We start from the raw sequence: 23,519 nt of genomic DNA, 5'->3' as shown, positions 1-23,519 counted from the left end.
TATTTTAAGGAAACTCCATACTTTTCTCCATAGCGGCTGTATCAATTTACATTCCCACCAACATTGCAAGAGGATTCCCTTTTCTCCACACCCTCTCCAGCATTTATTGTTTGTAGATTTTTTGATAATGGCCATTCTGACTGGTGTGAGCTGATACCTCATTGTAGTTCTGATTTGCATTTCTCTAATGATTAATGATGTTGAGCATTCTTTCATGTGTTTGTTGGCAGTCTATATCTTCTTTGGAGAAATGTCTATTTAGGTCTTCTGCCCATTTTTGGATTGCGCCGTTTGTTTTTTTGTTCTTGAGCTGCATGAGCTGCTTGTAAATTTTGGAAATTAATCCTTTGTCAGTTGCTTCATTTCCAAATATTTTCTCCCATTCTGAGGGTTGTCTTTTGGTCTGGTTTATGGTTTCCTTTGCTGTGCAAAAGCTTTTAAGTTTCATTAGGTCCCATTTGTTTATTTTTGTTTTTATTTCCATTTCTCTAGGAGGTGGGCCAAAAAGGATCCTGCTGTGATTTATGTCATAGAGTGTTCTGCCTATGTTTTTCTCTAAGAGTTTGATAGTTTCTGGCCTTACATTTAGCTCTTTAATCCATTTTGAGCTTATTTTTGTGTATGGTGTTAGGGAGTGATCTAATCTCATGCTTTTACATGTAGCTGTCCAGTTTTCCCAGCACCACTTATTGAAGAGGCTGTCTTTTCTCCATTGTTTATTCTTGCCTCCTTTATTAAAAATAAGGTGACCATATGAGTGTGGGTTTATCTCTGGGCTTTCTATCCTGTTCCATTGATCTATCTTTCTGTTTTTGTGCCAGTACCATACTGTCTTGATTACTGTAGCTTTGTATTATAGTCTGAAGTCCGGAAGTCTGATTCCTCCAGCTCCGTTTTTCTTTCTCAAGATTGCTTTGGCTATTCGGGATCTTTAGTGTTTCCATACAAATTGTGAAATTTTTTGTTCTAGTTCTGTGGAAAATGACATTGGTAGTTTGATAGGGATTGCATTGAATCTGTAGATTGCTTTGGATGGTAGACTCATTTCACAATGTTGATTCTTCCAATCCAAGAACATGGTATATCTCTCCATCTGTTTGTATCATCTTTAATTTCTTTCATCACTGTCTTATAGTTTTCTGCATACACGTCTTTTGTCTCCTTAGGTAGGTTTATTCCGAGATATTTTATTCCTTATGTTGCAATGGCAAATGGGAGTGTTTCCTTAATTTCTCTTTCAGATTTTTCATCATCAGTGTATAGGAATGCAAGAGTTTTCTGTGCATTAATTTTGTATCCTGCTACTTTACCAAATTCATTGATTAGCTCTAGTAGTTTTCTGGTAGAGTCTTTAGGATTCTCTATGTACAGTATCATGTCATCTGCAAACAGTGACAGCTTTACTTCTTCTTTTCTGATTTGGATTCATTTTATTTCTTTTCCTTCTCTGACTGCTATAGCTAAAACTTCCAAAACTAGTGGTGAGAGTGGACAACCTTGTCTTGTTCCTGATTTTAGTGGAAATGGTTTCAGTTTTTCACCATTGAGAACGATGTTGGCTGTGGGTTTGTCATATATGGCCTTTATTATGTTGAGGTAAGTTCCCTCTATGCCTACTTTCGGGAGGGTTTTTTTTTAATCATAAATGGGTGTTGAATTTTGTTGAAAGCTTTTTCTGCATCTATTGAGATGATCATATGGTTTGTCTCCTTCAATTTGTTAATATGGTGTATCACATTGATTGATTTGCGTATATTGAAGAATCCTTGCATTCCTGGGATAAACCCCACTTGATCATGGTGTGTGATCCTTTTAATGTGCTGTTGGATTCTGTTTGCTAGTATTTTGTTGAGGATTTTTGCATCTATGTTCATCAGTGACATTGGCATGTAGTTGTCTTCCTTTGCGACAACTTTTTGTGGTTTTGGTATCAGGATGATGGTGGCCTCGTAGAATGAGTTTGGGAGTGTTGCTCCCTCTGCTATATTTTGGAAGAGTTTGAACAGGATAGGTGTTAGCTCTTCTCTAAATGTTTGATAGAATTCACCATCTGGTCCTGGGCTTTTGTTTGTTGGCATATTTTTAATCACAGTCTCAATTTCAGTGCTTGTGATTGGTCTGTTGATATTTTCTTTTTTCTCCCTGGTTCAGTCTCAGTAGGTTGTACTTTTCTAAGAATTTGTCCATTTCTTGCAGGTTGTCCATTTTATTGGCATATAGTTGCTTGTAGTAGTCTTTCATGATCCTTTGTATTTCTGCAGTGTCAGTTGTTACTTCTCCTTTTTCTGTTCTAATTCTATTAATTTGAGTCTTCTCCCTTTTTTTCTTGATGAGTCTTGCTGATGGTTTATCAATCTTGTTTATCTTCTCAAAAAAACAGCTTTTAGTTTTACTGTTCTTTGCTATTGTTTCCTTCATTCCTTTTTCATTTATTTCTGATCTGATCTTTATGATTTCTTTCCTTCTGCTAACTTTAGGGTTTTTTGTTCTTCTTTCTCTAATTGCTTTAGGTGTAAGGTTAGGTTGTTTATTTGAGGTGTTTCTTGTTTCTTGAGGTAGGATTGTGTTGCTATAAACTTCCCTCTTAGAACTGCTTTTGCTGCATCCCATAGATTTTTGGTTGTCGTGTTTTCATTGTCATTTGTTTCTAGGTATTTTTTGATTTCCCCTTTGATTTCTTCAGTGACCTCTTAGTTGTTTAGTTATTTAGTAGCATATTGTTTAGCCTCCATGTGTTTGTATTTTTTACAGATTTTTTCCTGTAATTGATATCTAGTCTCATAGCGTTCTGGTCAGAAAAGATACTTGACAGGATTTCAATTTTCTTAAATTTACCAAGGCTTGGTTTCTGACCCAAGATATGATCTATTCTGGAGAATGTTCCATGAGCACTTGAGAAGAATGTGTATTCTGTTGTTTTTGGATGGAATGTCCTATAAATATCAATTAAGTCCATCTTGTTTAATGTATCATTTAAAGCTTGTGTTTCCTTATTTATTTTCATTTTGGATGATCTGTCCATGGGTGAAAGTGGGGTGTTACAGTTCCCTACCATGATTGTGTTACTGTCAATTTCCCCTTTTATGGCTTTGTCATTACTCTGAACTCTTTTTCAAGTAGAATGCCTATTTCCGCTTCACTTGTTTGGTCTGGTGGGTTTTTACCTTGCTCCTTCATCTGCTGTGTGTTTCTCTGTCTTCTCATTTTGCTTAAATTAGTGTGTTTTCGGTCTCCTTTTCGCAGGCTGCAGGTTCTTTGTTCCCATTGTTTTTGGTGTCTGCCCCCAGTGGCTAAGGTTGGTTCAGTGGGTTGGTTAGGCTTCCTGGTACAGGGGACTGGTGCCTGTGTTCTGGTGAATGAGGCTGGATCTTGTCTTTCTGGTGGGCAGGACTGCGTCCAGTGGTGTTTCTTGGGGGTGTCTGTGACCTTATTATGATTTTAGGCAGCCTCTCTGCTAATGGGTGGGGTTGTGTTCCTGTCTTGCTAAATGTTTGGCATAGGGTGCCCAGCACTGGAGCTTGCTGGTCGTTGAGTGGAGGTGGGTCTTAGCGTTGAGGTGGAGATCTCTGGGAGAGCTTTCGCCATTTGATATTATGTGGAGCCGGGTGGTCTCTGATGGACCAATGTCCTGAACTCGGCTCTCCCACCTCAGAGGCACAGGCCTGACACCCAGCCAGAGCACCAAGACCCTGTCAGCCACATGGCTCAGAAAAAAAGGGAGAAAAAAAGAAAGAAAATAAGAAGAAAGAAAAGAAAGTTATTAAAACTTAAAAAATTTAAATTATTAAAAATAAAAAAATTAAAACATAATTTAAAAAAAAGAAAGAAAGAAGAGGGCATCCAAACCAAAAAACAAATCCACCAATGATAGCTAGCGCTAAAAACTATACTAAGAAAAAAAAAACGGACAGACAGAACCCTAGGACAAATGGTAAAAGCAAAGCTATACAGACAAAATCACACAAGGAAGCATACACACTCACAAAAAGAGGAGGAAAAATATATATACGTATATATAAAAAAAAGGAAGAGAACAACCAAATCAATAAACAAATCTACCAATGACAATGAACTCTAAATACTAATCTAAGGTAAACATAAGACCAGAAACAAATTAGATGCAGAAAGCAAACCCCATTTCTACAGTTGCTCCCAAAGTCCACTGCCTCAATTTTGGGATGATGTGTTGTCTCTTCAGGTATTCCACAGATGCAGGGTGCATCAAGTTGATTGTGGAGATTTAATCCGCTGCTCCTGAGGCTGCTGGGAGAGATTTCCCTTTCTCTTCTTTGTTCGCACAGCTCCCGGGATTCAGCTTTGGATTTGGACCCGCCTCTGCATGTAGGTCGACTGAGGGCGCCTGTTCTTCGCTCAGACAGGACGCGGTTAAAGAAGCAGCTGCTTCGGGGGCCAGGCTCACTCAGGCCGGGGGGAGGGAAGGGTACGGATGTGGGGCGAGCCTGTGGCGGTAGAGGCCGGCGTGACGTTGCACCAGCCTGAGGCGCGCCGTGCGTTCTCCCGGGGAAGTTGTCCCTGGATCACGGGACCCTGGCAGTGGCGGGCTGCACAGGCTCCCCAGAAGGGGGGTGTGGATAGTGAGTGACCTGTGCTTGCACACAGGCTTCTCGGTGGCGGCGGCAGCAGCCTTAGCGTCTCATGCCCGTCTCTGGGGCTCCATTAAGCAGCGCTCTTAATCCCCTCTCCTCGCGCACCAGTAAACAAAGAGGCAAGAAAAAGTCTCTTGCCTCTTCGGCAGCTCCAGACTTTTTCCCGGACTCCCTCCCGGCTAGGCTAGCCATGGCGCACTAACCCCTTCAGGCTGTGTTCACACAGCCAATCCCAGTCCTCTCCCTGCGCTCTGACCGAAGCCAGAGCCTCAGCTCCCAGCCCCGCCCGCGCCGGCGGGTGAGCAGACAAGCCTCTCGGGCTGGTGAGTGGTGGTCGCCCTGATCCTCTGTGGGGGAATCTCTCCGCTTTGCCCTCCGCACCCGTTTCTGCGCTCTCCTCTGCAGCCCCGAAGCTTCCCTCCTCCGCCACCCGCAGTCTCCGCCCGCGAAGGGGCTTCCTAGTGTGTGGACACCTTTCCTCCTTCACAGCTCCCTCCCACTGGTGCAGGTCCCATCCCTATTCTTTTGTCTCTGTTTATTCTTTTTTCTTTTGCCCTACCCAGGTACGTGGGGGAGTTTCTTGCCTTTTGGGAGGTCTGAGGTCTCCTACCAGCGTTCAGTGGGTGTTCTGTAGGAGTTGCTCCACATGTAGATGTATTTCTGATGTATCTGTGGGGAGGAAGGTGATCTCCACATCTCACTCCTCCACCATCCTGAAGGTCTCTCCCCTCCCTCCGATGTTTGTTTGCCTCCATTGACTAGAATGAACTTCCACGAGAGCAGAGTTTGTTTTGCTAAAGGTTGTACATCTGGTGCTTAAGAGGCACTCAAATATTTTTTGATTAAATCTTTCATAGGATTCTCTATAGCAGGTTTTTTGTAAGTAAAATTTTACTGGAATTCAGTCATGCTCATTCATTTCCATATCATCTATGGCTGCTTTCACACTATAATGCAGAGCTGAGGAAGTCCGAAAGGGTCCACGTAAGCCCACAAAGTCTCAAATATTTATTCAAAGTCTCAAATATTTACTATCTGGCTCCTTACAGAATGATTGCTGACCCCCAACAGCACTCACTTGTCCTTCATTTCTGAAGTTAAACTGCAAGTGCTCTAGGCACAGGAGTTAGGTCTTAATACTCCTGTGTATGTAAAACAGAAAACCTTTAAAATAGCTATCGAATAGATTTTCTTCTTCCAACATAAATTATTTCTGCTCAGTTAAATTCAAAGTTAGCATTTTCCATCCTCAGTGCATTTCTAGCAAGGCCAAAAGCAAAGGTTACCTGTGTTCAATAATTTGGGGGAGAGAGAGGAGAGATTCTGATGCTAAGTAGCAGCAAATTTTCACAATCATGACATCTTTAAAATGTGAATGCAACATAACAACTGGAAAGCTATTCCCTGATATGTTTCTAACAAATGATTTTGAGGTGAACCATAGTTATTTTCTCATTGTAAAAATCATTCTAACAATGTATCATGTTTTTAATGCCAGGCACATTATGGGTGCACAACAGTCATTGAATGGATCACTCTCCCATAAATAATCACTGTGCTCATCAATTTTTGCAAATTATAATTACCTGAAAAGGGGCATCAAGATTTATATCCCTGGGCTTCCCTGGTGGCGCAGTGGCTGAGAGTCCGCCTACCGATGCATGGGACACAGGTTCGTGCCCCGCTCCGGGAGGATCCCACATGCCGCGGACCGGCTGGGCCCGTGAGCCATGGCCGCTAAGCCTGCGCGTCCGGAGCCTGTGCTCCGCAACGGGAGAGGCCACAACAGTGAGAGGCCCACGTACCGCAAAAAAAAAAAAAAAAAAAGATTTATATCCCTTTGCGAATTCTAAAATACACTCAGAATGTCTCAATCTTTTTTAAAAATAAAGCCTTTATTGTCATTCTTTCTCTTAAAAAAATTAATTTGCATAGTTATCATTGGTTCTAAGGAACTGAAGAATAAATGAATAATTCTCGGCATCATTTCAGCCCACTGTCTACCCCAGGTACAGAGGTAAGCAAATAGGATTTTCTCATATTATTGGATAAGATGTCTGTTATTTGGAAACATTGTAGTCCATGGACTAAGACACAAATAAGAAGAAAGAGCTAGGAATCTTATCTTTGCTAAGTTATTTTGAATAAGCAACAATATACACAATGATATACAATCATTTGAGAAAACTATTGTTTATTTAGAAAAAGGGTTACATGGGTAGAATTCATTAGATAAAAAAACTTTATTTTAAAAATGTCACTGTGAAACTTTTCCAGATTAAAGTTAAGCAATACAAAGCTCCTGTAGCTGTAGACTTAAAAGACAATTAATTTTCGATCCCCCCGCCCAGATTTTTCTAACATAATTACAAGAAAAAATGGCAAGGGACAAGGGAGTGCTGGTACCTTTTTTTTTCTAACAGGTTTTAATGTCTTACACATAGTATATAAAATGATTCCTAGGCATTGCATAAGACACTGCTCCCACTTTGATTTTTACTAATATTAAAAACAGGCCAAATAATAAATTAAAACTGAGTTTTTAAATGAGGTAAATTCAAGAGGGTTCAATAATTGTTTATTTTCCATTTCAAACAATAAAAAGGAAGCATTTCAAATTGAAAAAAAAAAAACTAAACTCAGGCAATATTTAGTTAACCTAAAGGGAAATTCTGTACATATGTAACCTTATTTGCTTCTTGGAAACTGTATACAGCACATTGTGCTAAAAATATGGAAGTTAATACTTTCAGCCATTTACTGAAAATAAACATGTAGAAACTAAGCAACAAGTTAAATACAATAATGCACAACTCAACAATTTTAAGTTTTCGGCATGGAGCAATAGAGCAGATCACTGAATAATTTAAGGAGATGCAAACGGGCCCTCTTCGTTCATAATTCTTGGCAATCTACTCAGGACAATAAATTTCTGGTCACAGCTGAACAATTTCATTCCAATCTCATCTGAAAGAAACAAAGTGATTATATTGATAGATAAGAAAGGCATTGGTAGGGGGCAGGGAGGAAGGAGAGGGGATGGATGGAAGGGGGAAGGAGCGACAGATGAAAGGAGGAGGGAGGGAGGGAGGGAAGAAGGGAGGAGAGGAGGAGGAGGAAGGAAGGAAGATTTAAGAAAATCAATGAGTTCTGTCAATAACAAAGGCTTGAATTAAGTCCCTAAATAAGGATGAAATATTTGTGTATTTCTTATTGCCTATTCTTAGAAACCACTAAAGATAGGTACATTATGATGAATTTAAAAAAAAACAAACCACAGAACATTTTGTCTGTGAGAGAGGGAAAGGGGGAGTGGGGGGAGGGGAGGGAGGAAAAAATGAAATAGAATTCCACAGGGACAAGCAATAGCTTGTCAAAAGTAAACAGAACACATAACCGTGAAAAGGAACCAATTTTACCTGATCAACAAAAAAAGAGAAAAATGACATCACATTTTTCACAAGGACATGATTTTAATAGTTACTTATATTAAGATGCAATGTCTGCTAAATTATAAAAATTGCTTTAAAAATATATTGACTTAATTATACTCATTTCCTTTCCTTTATGTATTGACATTTTTCAAATACTGCATATTGAAATAAATTCAAAACATGATCATTACAACATGTGGCAAATAGTTTCATATCTGCCTAACATTGTTCTCATTCAAATTTTAATCTAATGCTTAACGCATTAAACTTTATTGATGAAAATACTACATTCACATATTTCATTAAAACCAGAGCTAGAAGGGCCTTAGAAAATAATCACACTTGCATGATATGCTGACAAATAATTTACATATCGTTTCTATACAGTATTCTGTTCACACCATGTATAATCTTGACATTACCAATTATAATTATAGATACATTAATGTTGAACTTACAGTTTTAATACTTAAAAATCATTGTTCCTGTTCATCACTGATGAATGGATAAACAAAATGTGGTACACATCCATACAATGGAATAGTATTCAGTTATAAAAAGAAATCAATTTCTGATACATGCTACAACATGGATGAACCTTGAAAACATGATGCTAAGTGAAAGAAGCCACATATAACAAAAGGCCACATATTGCATGATTCCATTTTTATGAAATGTCCAAAACAGGCAAATCCATCGAGACAGAAAATACATTAGTTGTTTCCAGAGGCTGCAGGAAGGAGAGAATTGCAGGTGACTGCTAACAGATGCAGGGTCTCTTCTGAGGGTGATGGAGATGTTCTGGAATTACTGGTGATGGTTACAACACAGGGATATACGAAAAACCACTTTTAAATGGAATATTTTATAAGAACTTCATCTCAATTTTTTTTAGCTGCAAAAAAAGTCAATGTTCCAATAAAGAGAATCACGGTATCAGCATGATCATAATTAGAATAAAAAATGCCTATTATGAAAATGTCATAATTACTGGGCAAGGGAAATTCTGATGACACATTTAAGGGCACATTAAAGGATAAAACTGCTATTGCTGTTAAAACATGTGAAGATGATCTTTCCCAGGAACTGAAATTAAAATTTTTACAAGAAGCCAAAATCCTCAAGCAATATAATCATCCCAATATTGTCAAACTTATCAAAGTTCGCACACAAATACAGTCTATCTACATGATTAAGGAACTGGTTCCAGGAGTCGATTTCCTCTCCTTTCTGAGAAAGAAGGATGAACTAAAACAGTTAGTGACATTTTCATTAGATGCTGCTTCTGGATGGCAAATCTCGAGTAAACATTGTATACACAGGAACCTTGCTGCAAGAAACTGCCTGGAGGTGAAAATAATGTTCTGAAAATCAGTGACTTTGGAATGTCTCATCAAGAGGATGGTAGTGTGTATTCATCTTCTGATTTAAAGCAGATTCCCATTAAATGGACAGCACCAGAAGCTCTTAATTATAGGAGATATCGTTCTGAGAGTGACGCATGGAGCTGTGGCATCCTCCTCTAGGAGACCTTCAGCTTAGGGGTCTGTCCATACCCTGGAATGACAAATCAGCAAGCACAAGAGCAAGTGGAAAGAAGATACTAGATGTCAGTCTCTCAGCAGTAACCAGAACATATTTATAAAATAATGATGTCTTGGGATTACAAACTTGAAAACCACCCCAAGTTCAGTGAACTTCAGAAAGAACTGCCATCAAGAAGAAAGTCACATAGTGATGAAACAGCACCAAATTCAGACTTCAGGACTCTATCTTCCAGCAGAGTAATATTTTATTCTCATTAATAATAAGTTTATATCACCTTACCTGGAATATTCTTCTTCTTGTTTATTAACTAGTTTTTTAAATATGTGCAACTTTAACCATTGTAATAAGAAAGCACAGGTTCTAAATGCAAGAGATCCCTCAAATCTATCTTTTCACATCTAGGACTGTTTATGTTTCTCAAAGGGTTTCTACTTCAGGCTCAGTTCAGAGTTGACTGTCCCCCATCCTAGACACCTCTACTCTCTCAGTGCTATAAACTGCATTGGTAATACCATCTGTGCAGGATACACTCCAACAAAAGGTGGCCTTCCACTATGCTAAGACAAGATTACATTTGTAAACATCACTTCCTATTGGGAATTATCTGGACAACTTTTAGTAAGGTTATCATTTCCCTCTGTTCCACCATGCCCTCCTCCTTTGTCAGGGCATCAGAAAACTATGCATGAAATGCCCTCAAAGAGTACCCTTTCAGGGTTGAGGAAGTTGATTTTAAATGATGTTACTTTATAGACAGCTGTGACAGCAAGAACGAAGTCTGAAACGTTAGGTCTGGGTGAAAGAGCAGCTAGACTGGTGATCAAAATAGAGAAGAAAGGCAAATAGAAAATCAGCCTTATTATCAGAGCCATGCCTTTATAAACACACACACACTTTCTATTTTTATGATCAAAAAGGTCCTAAGAAATGTTTCAATAGTTCATAGACTCCTCATAAAAGAACCCTCTGGGGCTTCCCTGGTGGCGCAGTGGTTGAGAGTCCGCCTGCCGATGCAGGGGACACGGGTTCGTGCCCCGGTCCGGGAGGATCCCACATGCCGCGGAGCAGCTGGGCCCGTGAGCCATTGCCGCTGAGCCTGCGCGTCCGGAGCCTGTGCTCCGCAACGGGAGAGGCCACAACAGTGAGAGGCCTGCGTACCGCGAAAAAAAAAAAAAAAAAAAAGAACCCTCTGGATGGCAACAAAATTTATTTAGAGAAACTATAAAATACAAGCCCAGTGAATTAAAAAATTATTCCTGGTTAATCCTAGTACGTGTACACATACACACACAGGCACGCACATGCCAAGTACAAAGGTACACATGGATGAAGTTGACAGAAGAGTCCAATGAACATTTACAAGAAAGAAAGAAGTTACAGGAGAAAGATATAGGGACAGCCATCCTAATTCCACTTTACTCCTTCATTTACCCTTAAACTGCTGCCTAGCAATTCTTATCATAGCAAACACACTTCCTGAGGTATCCCAAGTGGATAAAATGGAACAGTTAAAACTAGGATTCTACTGAACTGAATCTCAGCATACCCAGGGGTGCCTCTCAAGATAAATGTGTGTGTGAGGAATATGTGTCACACTCAAGGGTAAATGTGGCATGGGAGCCTTTTGGAAGTGCTCATGCCTACATCCAGATAAAGAACAGCACAGCACCTGAGTGAAAATTTGGTCTGCCTTAAGTGGAAGAAAGGAAATAGAAAATTCCTCCTGTTCTCTCCAACTGTTTGGTGCCTATGAATATCAGTGTACAGAACTCACTGATACTTTAAAGGATGATAATGAAGAGAAAAATAGTTTAGGTCTATCATTTCAATCTCCTAACAAGACTTTTTTACACATTTAATGATTGCTACATACAGACCCAGATGAAAGTATAATAAACCTGCCCTCAAAAAATATGTTGCAGCACACAAAGCAACTTCTTAAACAGTATACTATCAAATGCTATAAATACACTGAACCTTCTTCTGGGGGCAAAAATAGTCAGTGATGTTTCTCCTCAATTCCAAAGAGATATAGTTAATACTCCAGTACATAGCTCTCCATGTAAAGTTAAGAGTATCTGAAACATAGCAGGTAATAAAGAAAAATACTTGATTGTTTGATTAGAAGGAAGAGATGAAGTTACTGCCTTCAACAAGACCACAATCTAAGGAGAGGGATATGTAACACATTCATATATACATAGGAATCAGTGACTAGGACTCTATAGGCAAGCTGACACACACGTGTAAGCAATGGGAAACTACTGAGGAAGATACTTAATTGAACACTTCCTACTCCAACACATATTATTACCAGCATCTAGGACTGTGTCTCAACATGGTAACACATTCCTAAAATAAGCAAACTTGGAGCAGTTAGGAGGTCAGTTTCCAAGTATGGACTGAAGAAGAAAGGCTCAGAACAGGAATTACAAAATCGATTGCTTACAGGGGCTACTATAAAATGGAAACAAATGGAAGTGAGCTGGGTGGGGCCTGAATGAGGTAAACTACAAAAAAAGACCCACTCTATTTAAGGGGAACAAGCACCTAGGCAGGTCTAGCTGACTGTTGCCATGCAGAAATCAGGACACAATGTTGCCAGATGTTCCAGTTCTTCAAAAGAAAATGAAATTTGGATTTTGTCAACTCTTCTGATTTTTAAAGGCAACTTTTTTTTTAATGTTAAATATTGTGCAAGGCCAAGAAGGTATGTCTAATAAGCCACATTCTGCCTAAGGGCTGAGAATTTGCAACCCTGGGTTTAAACGATAAGAGTTAGGTTACACGTAAGAGACCAGAGGTGAGAGACAGACCTGTAAAATATATTATTAGGCTTCACTGGAGTATTAGAATAGGAATGTAGTATACTACAAATGCAGATGGATAGGATAGAGTTAATTGCTAATATTCTTTGAAATTAAGAGCCAAGAATCCAGAATCAAAGTGCAAGAAGACTGAGCTTCTCAAAACCTAGAAGCAAGTCTCAGTTTAGCAGTGTCTAGTTCACAAAAGGACTCTCAAAAGTTAGCTGAACTCAGTGAATTGAGGACCACACATATCAATTTACAATTGCGAAGCTAAAGAATGCTTCTAAGTGGAAATTTTTCATAGACAGGAATTTTTGAAGATTAAACTAGGGGAAACAGTTAAAGGCAAAGCAGCTAGTAGTGTTCAAGAGACTAAATCAAGGAAAGAGTAGATGAATTTGGACGAAGACATTAGCAATAACGAGTAACAGGAGATACAGAGAACAAGCAAAAAGGATTTTGCAACAAAACATTATGAAACAGGAAAAGAAGACTCTGGAAGGAATTTAATCTGGGTCACATTTATATATTGTATTTTCTTAACTCTAACATGATCATTTTAATGTTTTTGAAATCAAGGTGATACATACAAATCAATGTCATTTCTCTATCCACTTTTCTCAAAAAACAGTTCTAGAAACCAACAATGAATCTTACAATTAATGACATCTCTGACTCATGGAAATGTGACATGTGTAGCAGTTCTCCTTTCTGTAGAATATAAAATAAATTAAAAAGGGAGCAGGGAGCAGCAGATTTGAAGTAGCCTAAAGGTAAATGGTGCCAATAAGAAATGATGAGACCTCTAAATGAAAAGGAAGAACCACATAAAGACTTGACCAACCCTAGAAGGTATCCAACAGAAGGCAGCCACAGACAGCCCAAAAAAAGGGAAAAAATCAACCGGTGCCTCACAAAGAGTCTACCCAAGAAGAGAGTAAAGAGAGATGTCCAACATCACAATGAAATTGTCGACGACCATGACTGGCCCACTGCTAATGAAGATATAAGAGGCAGAGTGTTTTTGTTTTCTTTAATAAGGGGACCAGGTGAAAGCAAGAAGTAAAAAGCAAAATGCCAAACTGAAACAAAGGTTATGGTGAAGAATAAAAAAAGAAGATTAAGAGTTTATGGTTCACTGGGGAAGACAGCTAGTGGTTAGGGTGGGCAATGGCTAGAATTTAAGAATAGGTAATAATATTTCTTTTATAATCTTTCTAATTTTAAAAAATCTACTGAATTCTAAATGCTCTCTCATAATTCTCATCCACCCTTCTGTAATACTTAGATAACAAGCACAAAATAACAGAACAGAAAAAGCACACTATTTGTCAAGAAGTTACCTACCTGGCAACCTCAAATCCCTGCTTTGCAGCCAAAATAAACAGGACAAAATCCATACTCTAAAGCTCACACCTTTATACAAAACAGGCTCTCAGACATTTCTCACTCTTAAACAACTGTAAACCGCCTTGGCTATCTATCCAGTTTCATTAGAAGATTAGAAGCAGCAAATAATATTAGGAGGAGGGTAGAGAAAGCAAGTATACTTGATATCATTAAAAAGTGACAGCTAATATGGAAACCAGAAAATTGTTGATTCTTCAACAACTTCTAATACAGCCATCTCAAACCATTAAATGTAGAGGGCAAATCATCCTACATACACCTCAATAATCCTAAGGCATCACACCAAACAATAACTATTCAAGTGATGATCTGAGTGCTCAGAAAAGATTATATTAAGGTTCTGAACAGTCCGTCCACATACAATTTATTTAAGATGGATAAAACACTTTTAAAATCTCACATAAGGCATAACTACTTTGAAAACAAAGTTGCATATTTTAAATTCCAGAACTAAAAGCACAGACCATATTTTTGGCTTTGCAAAACATGGGCAGTGGTAGAAAGAGAGGCAGGAAACTTAAAACAAAACTCTGGATAACGTGTCTGCATGAAAGGCAAAAAGATCAGAGAACACTGAAGGGCAAGAAGACCTATGTTTGCATATTGGTGTGTCAGCTAATATCTCTGTCACCCTCTTCTACTTAACCTCTTAGAGTCTCAGTTTCTTCATCTGTAAAATGCAGATACCACCATCACCTACAAGGTACTTTAAAAAAGTAACTATCCAGAGAAGATGGGAATGAGTGGTGAAGAGAAAGCCAGATGTTTTTAAATACATCTTGGTGCTTTAAAAAAAAAAAAAAGGCATAGCTAACAGCAAGCTTAAAATGAAAACAGCTTAAAAATAACCGGGAATCTTGTCTCGCATCTTTACCCAAAGACCTGACCATTATATTTAGGTGAAAAACTCTAGCTGTATCTTGCAAAATGGATCTAGTTTCTTCAACATTATCAGACCTCATTTTATATTTCTATCTTTAAATGAAAAGAGGTGAGAGAACACTCACCTTGATTGAAAGTCTTCATTATCTGTGCTTGTCCGAGGACTTATGAGTAGATGACAAATTAAGGGAAAACAACTTTTGGGGGGAAAAAAAGAATGCTGTCTCATCTTTTAGTATAATCCCTCAGCTTGCAGGCCTAATTGGCTCTTACCAGCCTGGTAGCCTCAAACTCTACCAGCTCTTCTCATCTGCCACATCATCTTGCCCTGCTACTCCCCATGCCCCCAGCCCAAGGGACCCTCTGTTCCCTTTCTTCCTCTCGGTGGTAGAGCCAGAGGGACTTTAAATCCCTTGATGGCATAAAACAATCTCAGTCACCAAAGAAGTTTAAAAAACAATCAAGTCTCCCATTTCCACGTTTTGTACATCTGAGAGGGTTAACTGGAGAGACCATTTAAAAGGTAGTAAGTCCTTGAGCATTTAGACCACATACCACATACTAGGGTACAATTCTAAATAAGACCAGTATCAAAGCTTTCCATTATACTGATTAAAAACATCAATAAGATGAAAAGGATATTGTTTCTTCTCTTCCTTTCCTCCTGAACTGTCCCGTTTCTCTTTCTTTTCTATCTTTTCTTTATCATGCCTGGACTCCTATAACGAATGGTGGAATTAGTTGGGGAAGGGAAAACCAAATATAAAAATCAGCTCAAAATCTCTTTTCATCACTCACCAGTCATAAATTTTTCTTCAAACTTATTTAATATGACACCAAAAGCACAAGCAACAAAAGAAAAAAACTGGACTTCATCAAAAGTAAAAACTTTCATGCATCAAAGAACACTATCAAGAAAGTGAAAACACAACCTACAGAACAGGAGAAAATATTTGCATATCATATATCTCATAAGTGTCTAATATCAAGACTACGTAAAGAATTCTTACAACTGAGCAACAAAAAGACAAACAATCCAATTAAAAAATGGCCAAAGCATCTGAATAGATTTCTCCAAAGAAGATATACAAATGGCCAACAAGTACATGAAAAGATGCTCGACATCATTAGTCATTAAGAAAATACAAAATCAAAACAACAATGAGATACTACTTTACACCCACTAGGATGGCTACAATAAAAACTAAATAAATAAAAATAAAAACAGAAACAGAAAATAACAAGTGTTGGCAAGGATGTAGGGAAATTGGCACCCTCATACATTGCTGGTAGAAATGTAAACTGTGCAGCCACTGTGGAAAACAGTTTGGCGGTTCCTCAAAAAGCTAAACATAGCATTACCATATAACCCAGATATTCCACTCCTGGGTATATACACAAGATCATTGAAAACAGGTATTCAAACAAATACTTCATAGCAACACACCAATGTTCATAGCAGCACAATTCACAATAGCCAAAAGGTGGAAAACAAGACAAAAGTCCATCAAGTGACGAGTGGATGAACAAGTATGGTATATTCGTAAAATGGAATATTACTTAGCCATGAAAAGAAATGAAGTACTGATACATGTAACACCATGAAGAATCTCAAAAACATTATGCTAAGTGAAAGAAGTCAGACACAAAAGGCCACATTATAATACAGTTCCACTTATATGAAACAGCCAAAGTTTTTGATAAGTCCACAGAGACAGAAAGCAGATTCATAGTTGCCGGGGGGTGGGGGTGGGGAAGGGGTGATGGAGAATGACTGCTTAATGAGTATGTGGTTTCCCTTTGGGGTGATGAAAATGTTCTTGAACTAGACAGAAATGATGAGTGCAAACACTGCAAATATACTAAATGCCACTGAATGGTACATTTTAAAATGGTTAATTTTATGTGAATTTTACCTCAATTTAAAAAATACTTATTTAAAAGGAGCAGCCTCCCTTTTAAAACGATCACCTTATAATTTTCCAAAACTGCTTTTAAGAACTATGAATATATGGCATATATGTTGAATATATATCATAATGATGCTTTGTAAACACTTTACACTTTAGTAATGGCTTGCTTACTTTATGGCAGATGCATCAGATGTATTCTATCATCCATTAGTATCTAAGAGAATGCACACTATACTTAATTTTAAAATCAAATATGAGTTGTGAACACATAAGTTTATTAGGAAAAAATGTTATAAAAATGTGTTTAAAAATCAGAATTAATAAAGACTTTATAACAGTGTGATGATCAGGGAGAATACATGCGACCATATTTTAACCTCATGAATGAAGAGAAACTAAAAGAACTGTTGTCAGAGAAAAAAGAAAACACGAAAAGAAAGGCTGAAACTCAATGAAAAGAAGTAGCTGGGAGTGGAATGGAGAGGAAGGGAATTTCAGAGGTAAACTAATTCCACCCTCCCAGTAATTTGGGACTGAACTGGCTCAAGTTCTCCAAGATAACCTGCCCTCCCCCAAAGCCTCCTCTTCCTGCCCCCAAATAATTAACAAAAGACTACTTGACTACAAAAAAACCTCAGTATTTGCTAAATTTTCTAATGGGTGATTTTCTAAGAAAAAGTATATTGTTCTTTTTGTTCTTGTAATTTACCTTTTTGCCACCAGAGGAGATTTTATCCATTTTTTCAGATTTAAATGAGTCACCGCCTTTTTCTTTGCCTGACGATTTTGACTTATTTTTTTCCTTGTCTTTCTCATTTGGATAAGGAGACTCACACGGACTCTCACTTTTGTGTTTTGAAACCCCCACTAAAATTATAAAAGAGAATCATGAAAGCCTTTTCCAATTCAGTTTGATGACTGCTTGGGAAGTATTAATAAGTCTACCTACTTGTTCCATTTTCCTCTTTCCGCCTCTTGGTTAAGTCCGGTGGCACTTCTCGGTCATTGTTTGAGTGATCCTAGAACCAAGAATTGTGAACTACATTGATCAAGAGTTTTTGTTTTAAAGTATTACTTTTATACAAGAAGAGAATAGCTAGTAACTAGCATTGGAGAATATCTGTGGTGCTTTCACATACTTGGTAAAATGACATGAAAGACAAGCAGAGCTGGTAGAGATTATTAGGCTGAAGATCCTTATTACTGACTACAGTGAAAATACCAGTTAAAACACTAAATAATAGACTGTCATGCAACAAACTAGTACTTTAAAAAAGGCAACAAACACACTACTGGACATGATAATGAGCTTTCCAAACTAATTTTTAAAAAATTACAAACCCTTTTCCGGTCTTTCCTGTCCTTTTCATCTTTTTTTTCTCTTTCTCTGGATCTTTCCCTCGACTTGTCCAAATCTTTCTTGTCCATTTCTCTCTCCTTACTCTTGGACAGTGGTGGAGGAGTATGATTAATGTAGAGCTGTTAAATTAAGGCAATATTACTAAAGATTATTAGTTTTCCAGTATTGGCATCATTTGCTTGATTGTTTATTTAATGAAAGACATTTGGTAGTAGACCCAAAGTCAAAACTGGTCAGCTGTCTGGATTATGAGAGGTAAAATAAAAGAGCATGGCACAAATTACGCAAAGAATTCAATTCTTGACCTTATAAAAATTATCATTTTTTTAACTCAACCAGTTCATTTCTGCCTCAACTGAGATTTTTATTAGTAAATTCACAAGCTACAGTTCCTTATATAGCTCTATTGTGAAGACCCATAACCACCATTATTACAAGAGTCCATATGTGAAAAATAGTGACTGAATTTTCTCTACTGCAAACAAACAAAAAAATACAAACCTCTACACAATCATGGAAATTTAAAATAGTTTTACCATCCACTGATAAGCAATTGATGACAGTGAGCAAAAGTATAAAATAAAACCTAGCCTTGACTTTACTAATAAGTCTTTTCTGCCTCAGTGTATACCATGCATAGATTATCCTAAATACTGTTATAATAAAGGCTGCATATTCACTACTTCTAAAAGCGCTCCAATTTCTGTCAAATAATCACAACTGATTGTAAAATTTGTCTTACTGGTTCTAAATAGCTCAGAAAGCCATATTGTCAGTTAAGGTTGATAAAACAACTCAGACTGAAAAATGATAAACCAATATTCTCTTTTACCTATTCTTTCTCCAATGAAAGGCCCATAGACAATAAAACAGCCAAAGATCAAGGATATGCTAATTCTAAATAATTAAGAGGTAACCTTACTTATGCAAGTTGTAAATATGGAAATCCATTCTAAAACAAAATATTAAGGAAATAATAAGACACCTAACCTTACGGCATTTATAACTGTGCTACAAGCTTACGTTTAACTTAAGACATTAAAAATGTTAGGCAGCAGAATACTGAATATAACTCATTACATAACTACACAATTCTAGATATAACTTGGGAATGAAAAGAACAGTGAGTCAAAAGTCATATATTTTTACACAAAGAAATCCTTTGGTATTCAAAGGAATACATGAAAAAAGACAGCCATCAGTTTGAGAATTAAATTAACACTTGTTTTTTTAACACCACCAAATATTTTCAATTCAGTTTGCTCAGAAATACTGCCATAGCAATGCATAAGTAGATTCTTTAAAATTTCAATGTTTAAAAGTTGATGATCAACTGAAATAGACAAAATGTTTATTAATAACAAAGAGCAAGAGAATGAGAAACAACCATAAAGTGCTTGTCCAAAAGGTACTCTTGCTGGGTATATGCCCTAAATGACACTTTAATATTTTCTAATTGTGAGGTTTATTCACATCTTAAGTCAATACTATTTATGAAACTGACAAGACAAAGAAAGTAATATGTTATTACAATACTCAAAGAAGACTTATCTTAGGGAAGTATTGCTTAATTCTTCCAGTAAAAAATTTTTTTTGTTTGTGATTACAAATAAGCACGTGTACACACATACATACACACACACACACACACACACATACACCCCTCCACAAGAATGAAGTTTTTAAGTGTACCTAACTTGAATTCTGTATTGCAGAGAATTGGGAATCCTAGAAATTCTTAGTTTAGAAATGTACCAATTCTATTCCTTCTTTCTACCCTTCTAAGAATAGTTCTGATCACAATACTCTTTTCCACAAAAACATACAGTCTCTCATTGAGTACGGAATAAAATGCATATTCCTTAGCTTGGGTATTCCAAGCTCTTCACAACCCTTGCACAATTCTACCCTACTATGGAGTGACCCAATGTACTCTAGGCTGCGGCTACCGCTGCTCCCTAACACCCTGTGCTTCCCAGCAGTTCTCTTCACCAGAACGGTCGCTCATTTTTATCTTAATCTCTTAAACTCCTACTTTGCCTTCAAAGACAGATCGAAAGCCATCAGCACTTCAACATTCCCTCAACTCCACAAATCACTGTCCAGTGAACTCTTATTTTATATTAACCTTTTTTTTGTGGCAGGAATTCCCAATTAATTTCATGTCATTTATTTTTGTCCATAACATAGTTTACAGGATAGTAGGGGAGCTAATGTGCTTTTTCTACTTTTACACACTTCCTAGTGTCTTGTACACATAGTGAGTACTCAATACGTGTTTGATGAATAAAATTAATGATTTGTTAAACTGATCTGCATGTAGCGTTGTTGGATTTGGGTTTTTTTTAATTTACTTTTATTCCTGATACTACTGGATCCTGTTTTTTACTGGCTTTTATCCTTGACATTGAGATCATTAGATCCAAAAAAACAATTTGACTGATCTTCAAATTCTGTTTAAGAGACCACTGCCACACTGACCCTTTTAAGGATACAATATATAAAGATGGCCTCACATGTAGGTTCAGGTTTGGTTGGTTGTAAATCCTTGTTTTAAGATGATGAACAGAATTAAAAGCTGAATTTTACTGAGGTGGTTATTGCTGCCCTCTGAAACTACAGAGAAGCTTGGTTTAAAGGAGCATGCTTTTGGGCTTCTCTGGTGGCGCAGTGGTTGGGAGTCTGCCTGCCAATGCAGGGGTGACGGGTTCGTGCCCCAGTCCGGGAGGATCCCACATGCCGCGGAGCGGCTGGGCCCATGAGCCATGGCCGCTGGGCCTGTGCGTCCGGAGACTGTGCTCCGCAACGGGAGAGGCCACAACAGTGAGAGGCCCGCGTACCGCAAAAAAAAAAAAAGGAGCAAGGTGAACTGACAGAAAAGATTTGGACACTAAACTAGAATCCCACTTGAAAAGCCAAGTCCATGTGTATTACAAAGTGAAAATAGTAACTAGTTTAGTAAAAAGGAGGATCCTAGGGGCAAAGTATAGCTAAAAGGTCAAACTAGAGCAGGGAAACATTTTTATATGTATGATGACAAAGTAACCTGAAAAAATAGACACATACCTTTCAAATCCTCTAAAAAGTAAAAGCTACCACAGAAAGTTTAAATTATAGATCATTAATTTTAGAGAGCAAAGTCCAGTGAAATTTTTTTTCTAAAACATTCATATGCTATTAAACTTTCTTAGACACACAAAAAATCAACATCAACTACTATGCTTTACCAAGTCCAAAGGCATAAGAGTTCATTTCGAATATTTACTGAATACCTAATCATATTGCCAGGTACCATACTAAGCACTAAGGATCTGAAAAGTGGTATGAGTTGCAATTTTTACAAGGGTATTCATATGCCATTTTCAAAATTTTCTGGTTGAATGTGGAATAAATCCATTGAATTTTAAATGCCCACAAAATCACCATCCTTTTTTTTTAAGCGGGGTGGGGGGATCACTGTAATTTAAAAAATAAGACAAACACACGAAAGAAGTTAAGAACCCTTTCAACTACTATTGAAATGGGTGCTAAGAATCAAGGAACCATATTTTTTTTTGGAATTTTTGTTTTCATTGTGGTAGGAACACTTGAGGAACCTTAATTTTAGTCCAAGTTTTGGTACTAACAAGTTATATGCCACTGGGAAAAGATCAAGAACTTTAGTCTCTTATTTGTTAAAAAAGACACTGCCACCTGCCCTACCTACCTCACAGCACTGTGATGAATATGAGATGAGATAACATATGTTTATCTCATATGTTTTATTTTCAAAAGGCTTTCACAAATGTAAGGAACCATAATCTTCATCATTGCTTAGAAAATCCAGTTAACTATAACAGCAGGTTTTCAACTGCTTCAAAATATGTTTCAGGAAATAAATATTCACAAGGTAACATTGTTAACCCATGAATTTAAAATAGTCCACACAAGCCACTGATGGTTAAGACTGACATACATACACAATCCCACTCTGGTTATGAAAACCTACTATACTGGAATACATATTCAATTTAGCAAATAAAAAGTTTTACTTTAAAAGAAAGCATTCACAGTTCAACTGATTCTCTTTTGATTAATACAGTATATTCTAAAAACAATGCTATAATTTTAGGACACAGGCACATCAGCTAATCTAAACTGTTAAAAATTAGTGCTTACTTGCCCAAAAGCCACAGACATTTCATTATAAAGCTAACAGTTCTAAAAGCAGTTAGTACTGTCAACTGGCTTTGTTTCAAAATATCATTTTTTACTGGTCCACCAGTAAGGAATCATACTTAGCAGCTATAAGAGGAGGCAAAGTAGAAAATCAAAGTGAAACAGGGTACAAATTTTATAATAATAAAGACAAAATAACATGAACATTGGACAATTCAACTATAACCATGAAATGAATGAACTCTGTAATAAGATACACAAACTGCACATGATTTTTAGTAGCAGAATCCTCAAGAAAGTAGAGTAATAGGCAAGAATTAATACTGACATGTAAACACAACCATCAAGTTGAGTATTCCCCTCCAGGAGAATGATTAGTTTACATTAACCATACTTCTTGATAATATGCTACAACTACCAAAAAGGTAGCTCAGCAGAGGCGATATAAAGATTTTTATGGGTTAAGATGGGCTCAGTTTTTAGAACAGTTATGTGAATGCATCAGATATATTTTTTGGCCTTTTGGGTTATCTAAAAAAGTTAGAAAACAGCCTGACAGATTTGTTTTGAGAAATTAAATAAGCCTACTCCTCAAAAGAAACCAACAACTCCTTCCTCAAATCTTAAACTTACTTTCAGATTTTGAAGCATAAAAGGATAATGCATAACAGCAAGGAGAGATTATAGAAAGGTTGCCACATTACACACATTTTATAACAATTTCATTAAAAGGGACCATTGTCATCCATTGTTTCAGTTTGTGATAGGTATTTTTAAAGGTTATTCCACTAACTTACTGAATTTACTAGGGTGAGGGTACCTACTCAATAAATGAAGTAAAGAATTTTTCTTTGTTTTACTTAGGCATGATGATTTTAAAAGACTCAAACCTTTGCTGAAGACTCCTTGAGTTCGATGAGACTGTCCTGTAGAAAATGAATGGAGATGACAGGTGAGCTGGCATAGTTCTCAGAACCCAGAGGAACTTTGGGAAGTATGGCTGTAACCTGGAAATAAACCAGCTACTTCTTGTGAGGATAAATCTCGTGATGTCATTGTTATATGAATATCAACAGTAAAAAACAAAAGCAAAACTATGTAATGGAATTGTAATGTTTAAAAAAAACTAAATTATATGTACTCATTGTAATAAACAAAAATCTTTCTCTGCTCAGAACTTTAAAATAAATGTCAATGCCACATTTTTCATAACACTGCATTTAAACTACAGATAATGGTAAAAGGCTTAAGAAAGCAAAACATTTTTTCTCCACAAAAAGTTTTAAATAGTGGAGGTCACTGTGGAAGAACAATATTGCCTTATATTTTCATAGTTTTTCTTTAATAGGGAGGTTTCAAATTTTCCTTTACTTGTGACTCCACCATAAATATATACA

General features: G+C 37.2%; 1 protein-coding gene and 1 pseudogene across 9 annotated transcripts in view; one reads left to right on the top strand and one right to left on the bottom strand.

Annotated features, from left to right (window-relative positions):
* Nucleotides 1–6,582: 6,582 nt before the first annotated feature.
* THOC2 (THO complex subunit 2) overlaps nt 6,583–23,519 on the bottom strand; it is a 103,533-nt gene continuing 86,596 nt past the window's right edge. For 4 of the 9 annotated variants that reach the window (XM_060291975.1, XM_030844917.2, XM_060291971.1 and 1 more), the window contains 7 exons: nt 23,013–23,129; nt 17,946–18,083; nt 17,554–17,623; nt 17,314–17,471; nt 15,334–15,410; nt 14,817–14,862; nt 6,583–9,598 (listed from right to left, as the gene is read on the bottom strand). In XM_060291975.1, the coding sequence (XP_060147958.1) occupies nt 14,835–14,862; nt 15,334–15,410; nt 17,314–17,471; nt 17,554–17,623; nt 17,946–18,083; nt 23,013–23,129 (588 nt within the window). In that variant the 3' untranslated portion in view covers nt 6,583–9,598; nt 14,817–14,834. The other 5 variants (XM_030844919.2, XM_030844922.2, XM_030844923.2 and 2 more) reach the window with 3 other exon arrangements.
* On the top strand, nt 9,029–9,648 carry LOC115846312 (tyrosine-protein kinase Fer pseudogene; annotated as a pseudogene).

Source organism: Globicephala melas, chromosome X (assembly GCF_963455315.2).
Source record: "Globicephala melas chromosome X, mGloMel1.2, whole genome shotgun sequence".
NCBI classification, from domain to species: domain Eukaryota; kingdom Metazoa; phylum Chordata; class Mammalia; order Artiodactyla; family Delphinidae; genus Globicephala; species Globicephala melas.
The sequence above is the reverse complement of the archived record's forward strand: the minus strand, read 5'-3'. Positions and strand labels throughout refer to the sequence as shown.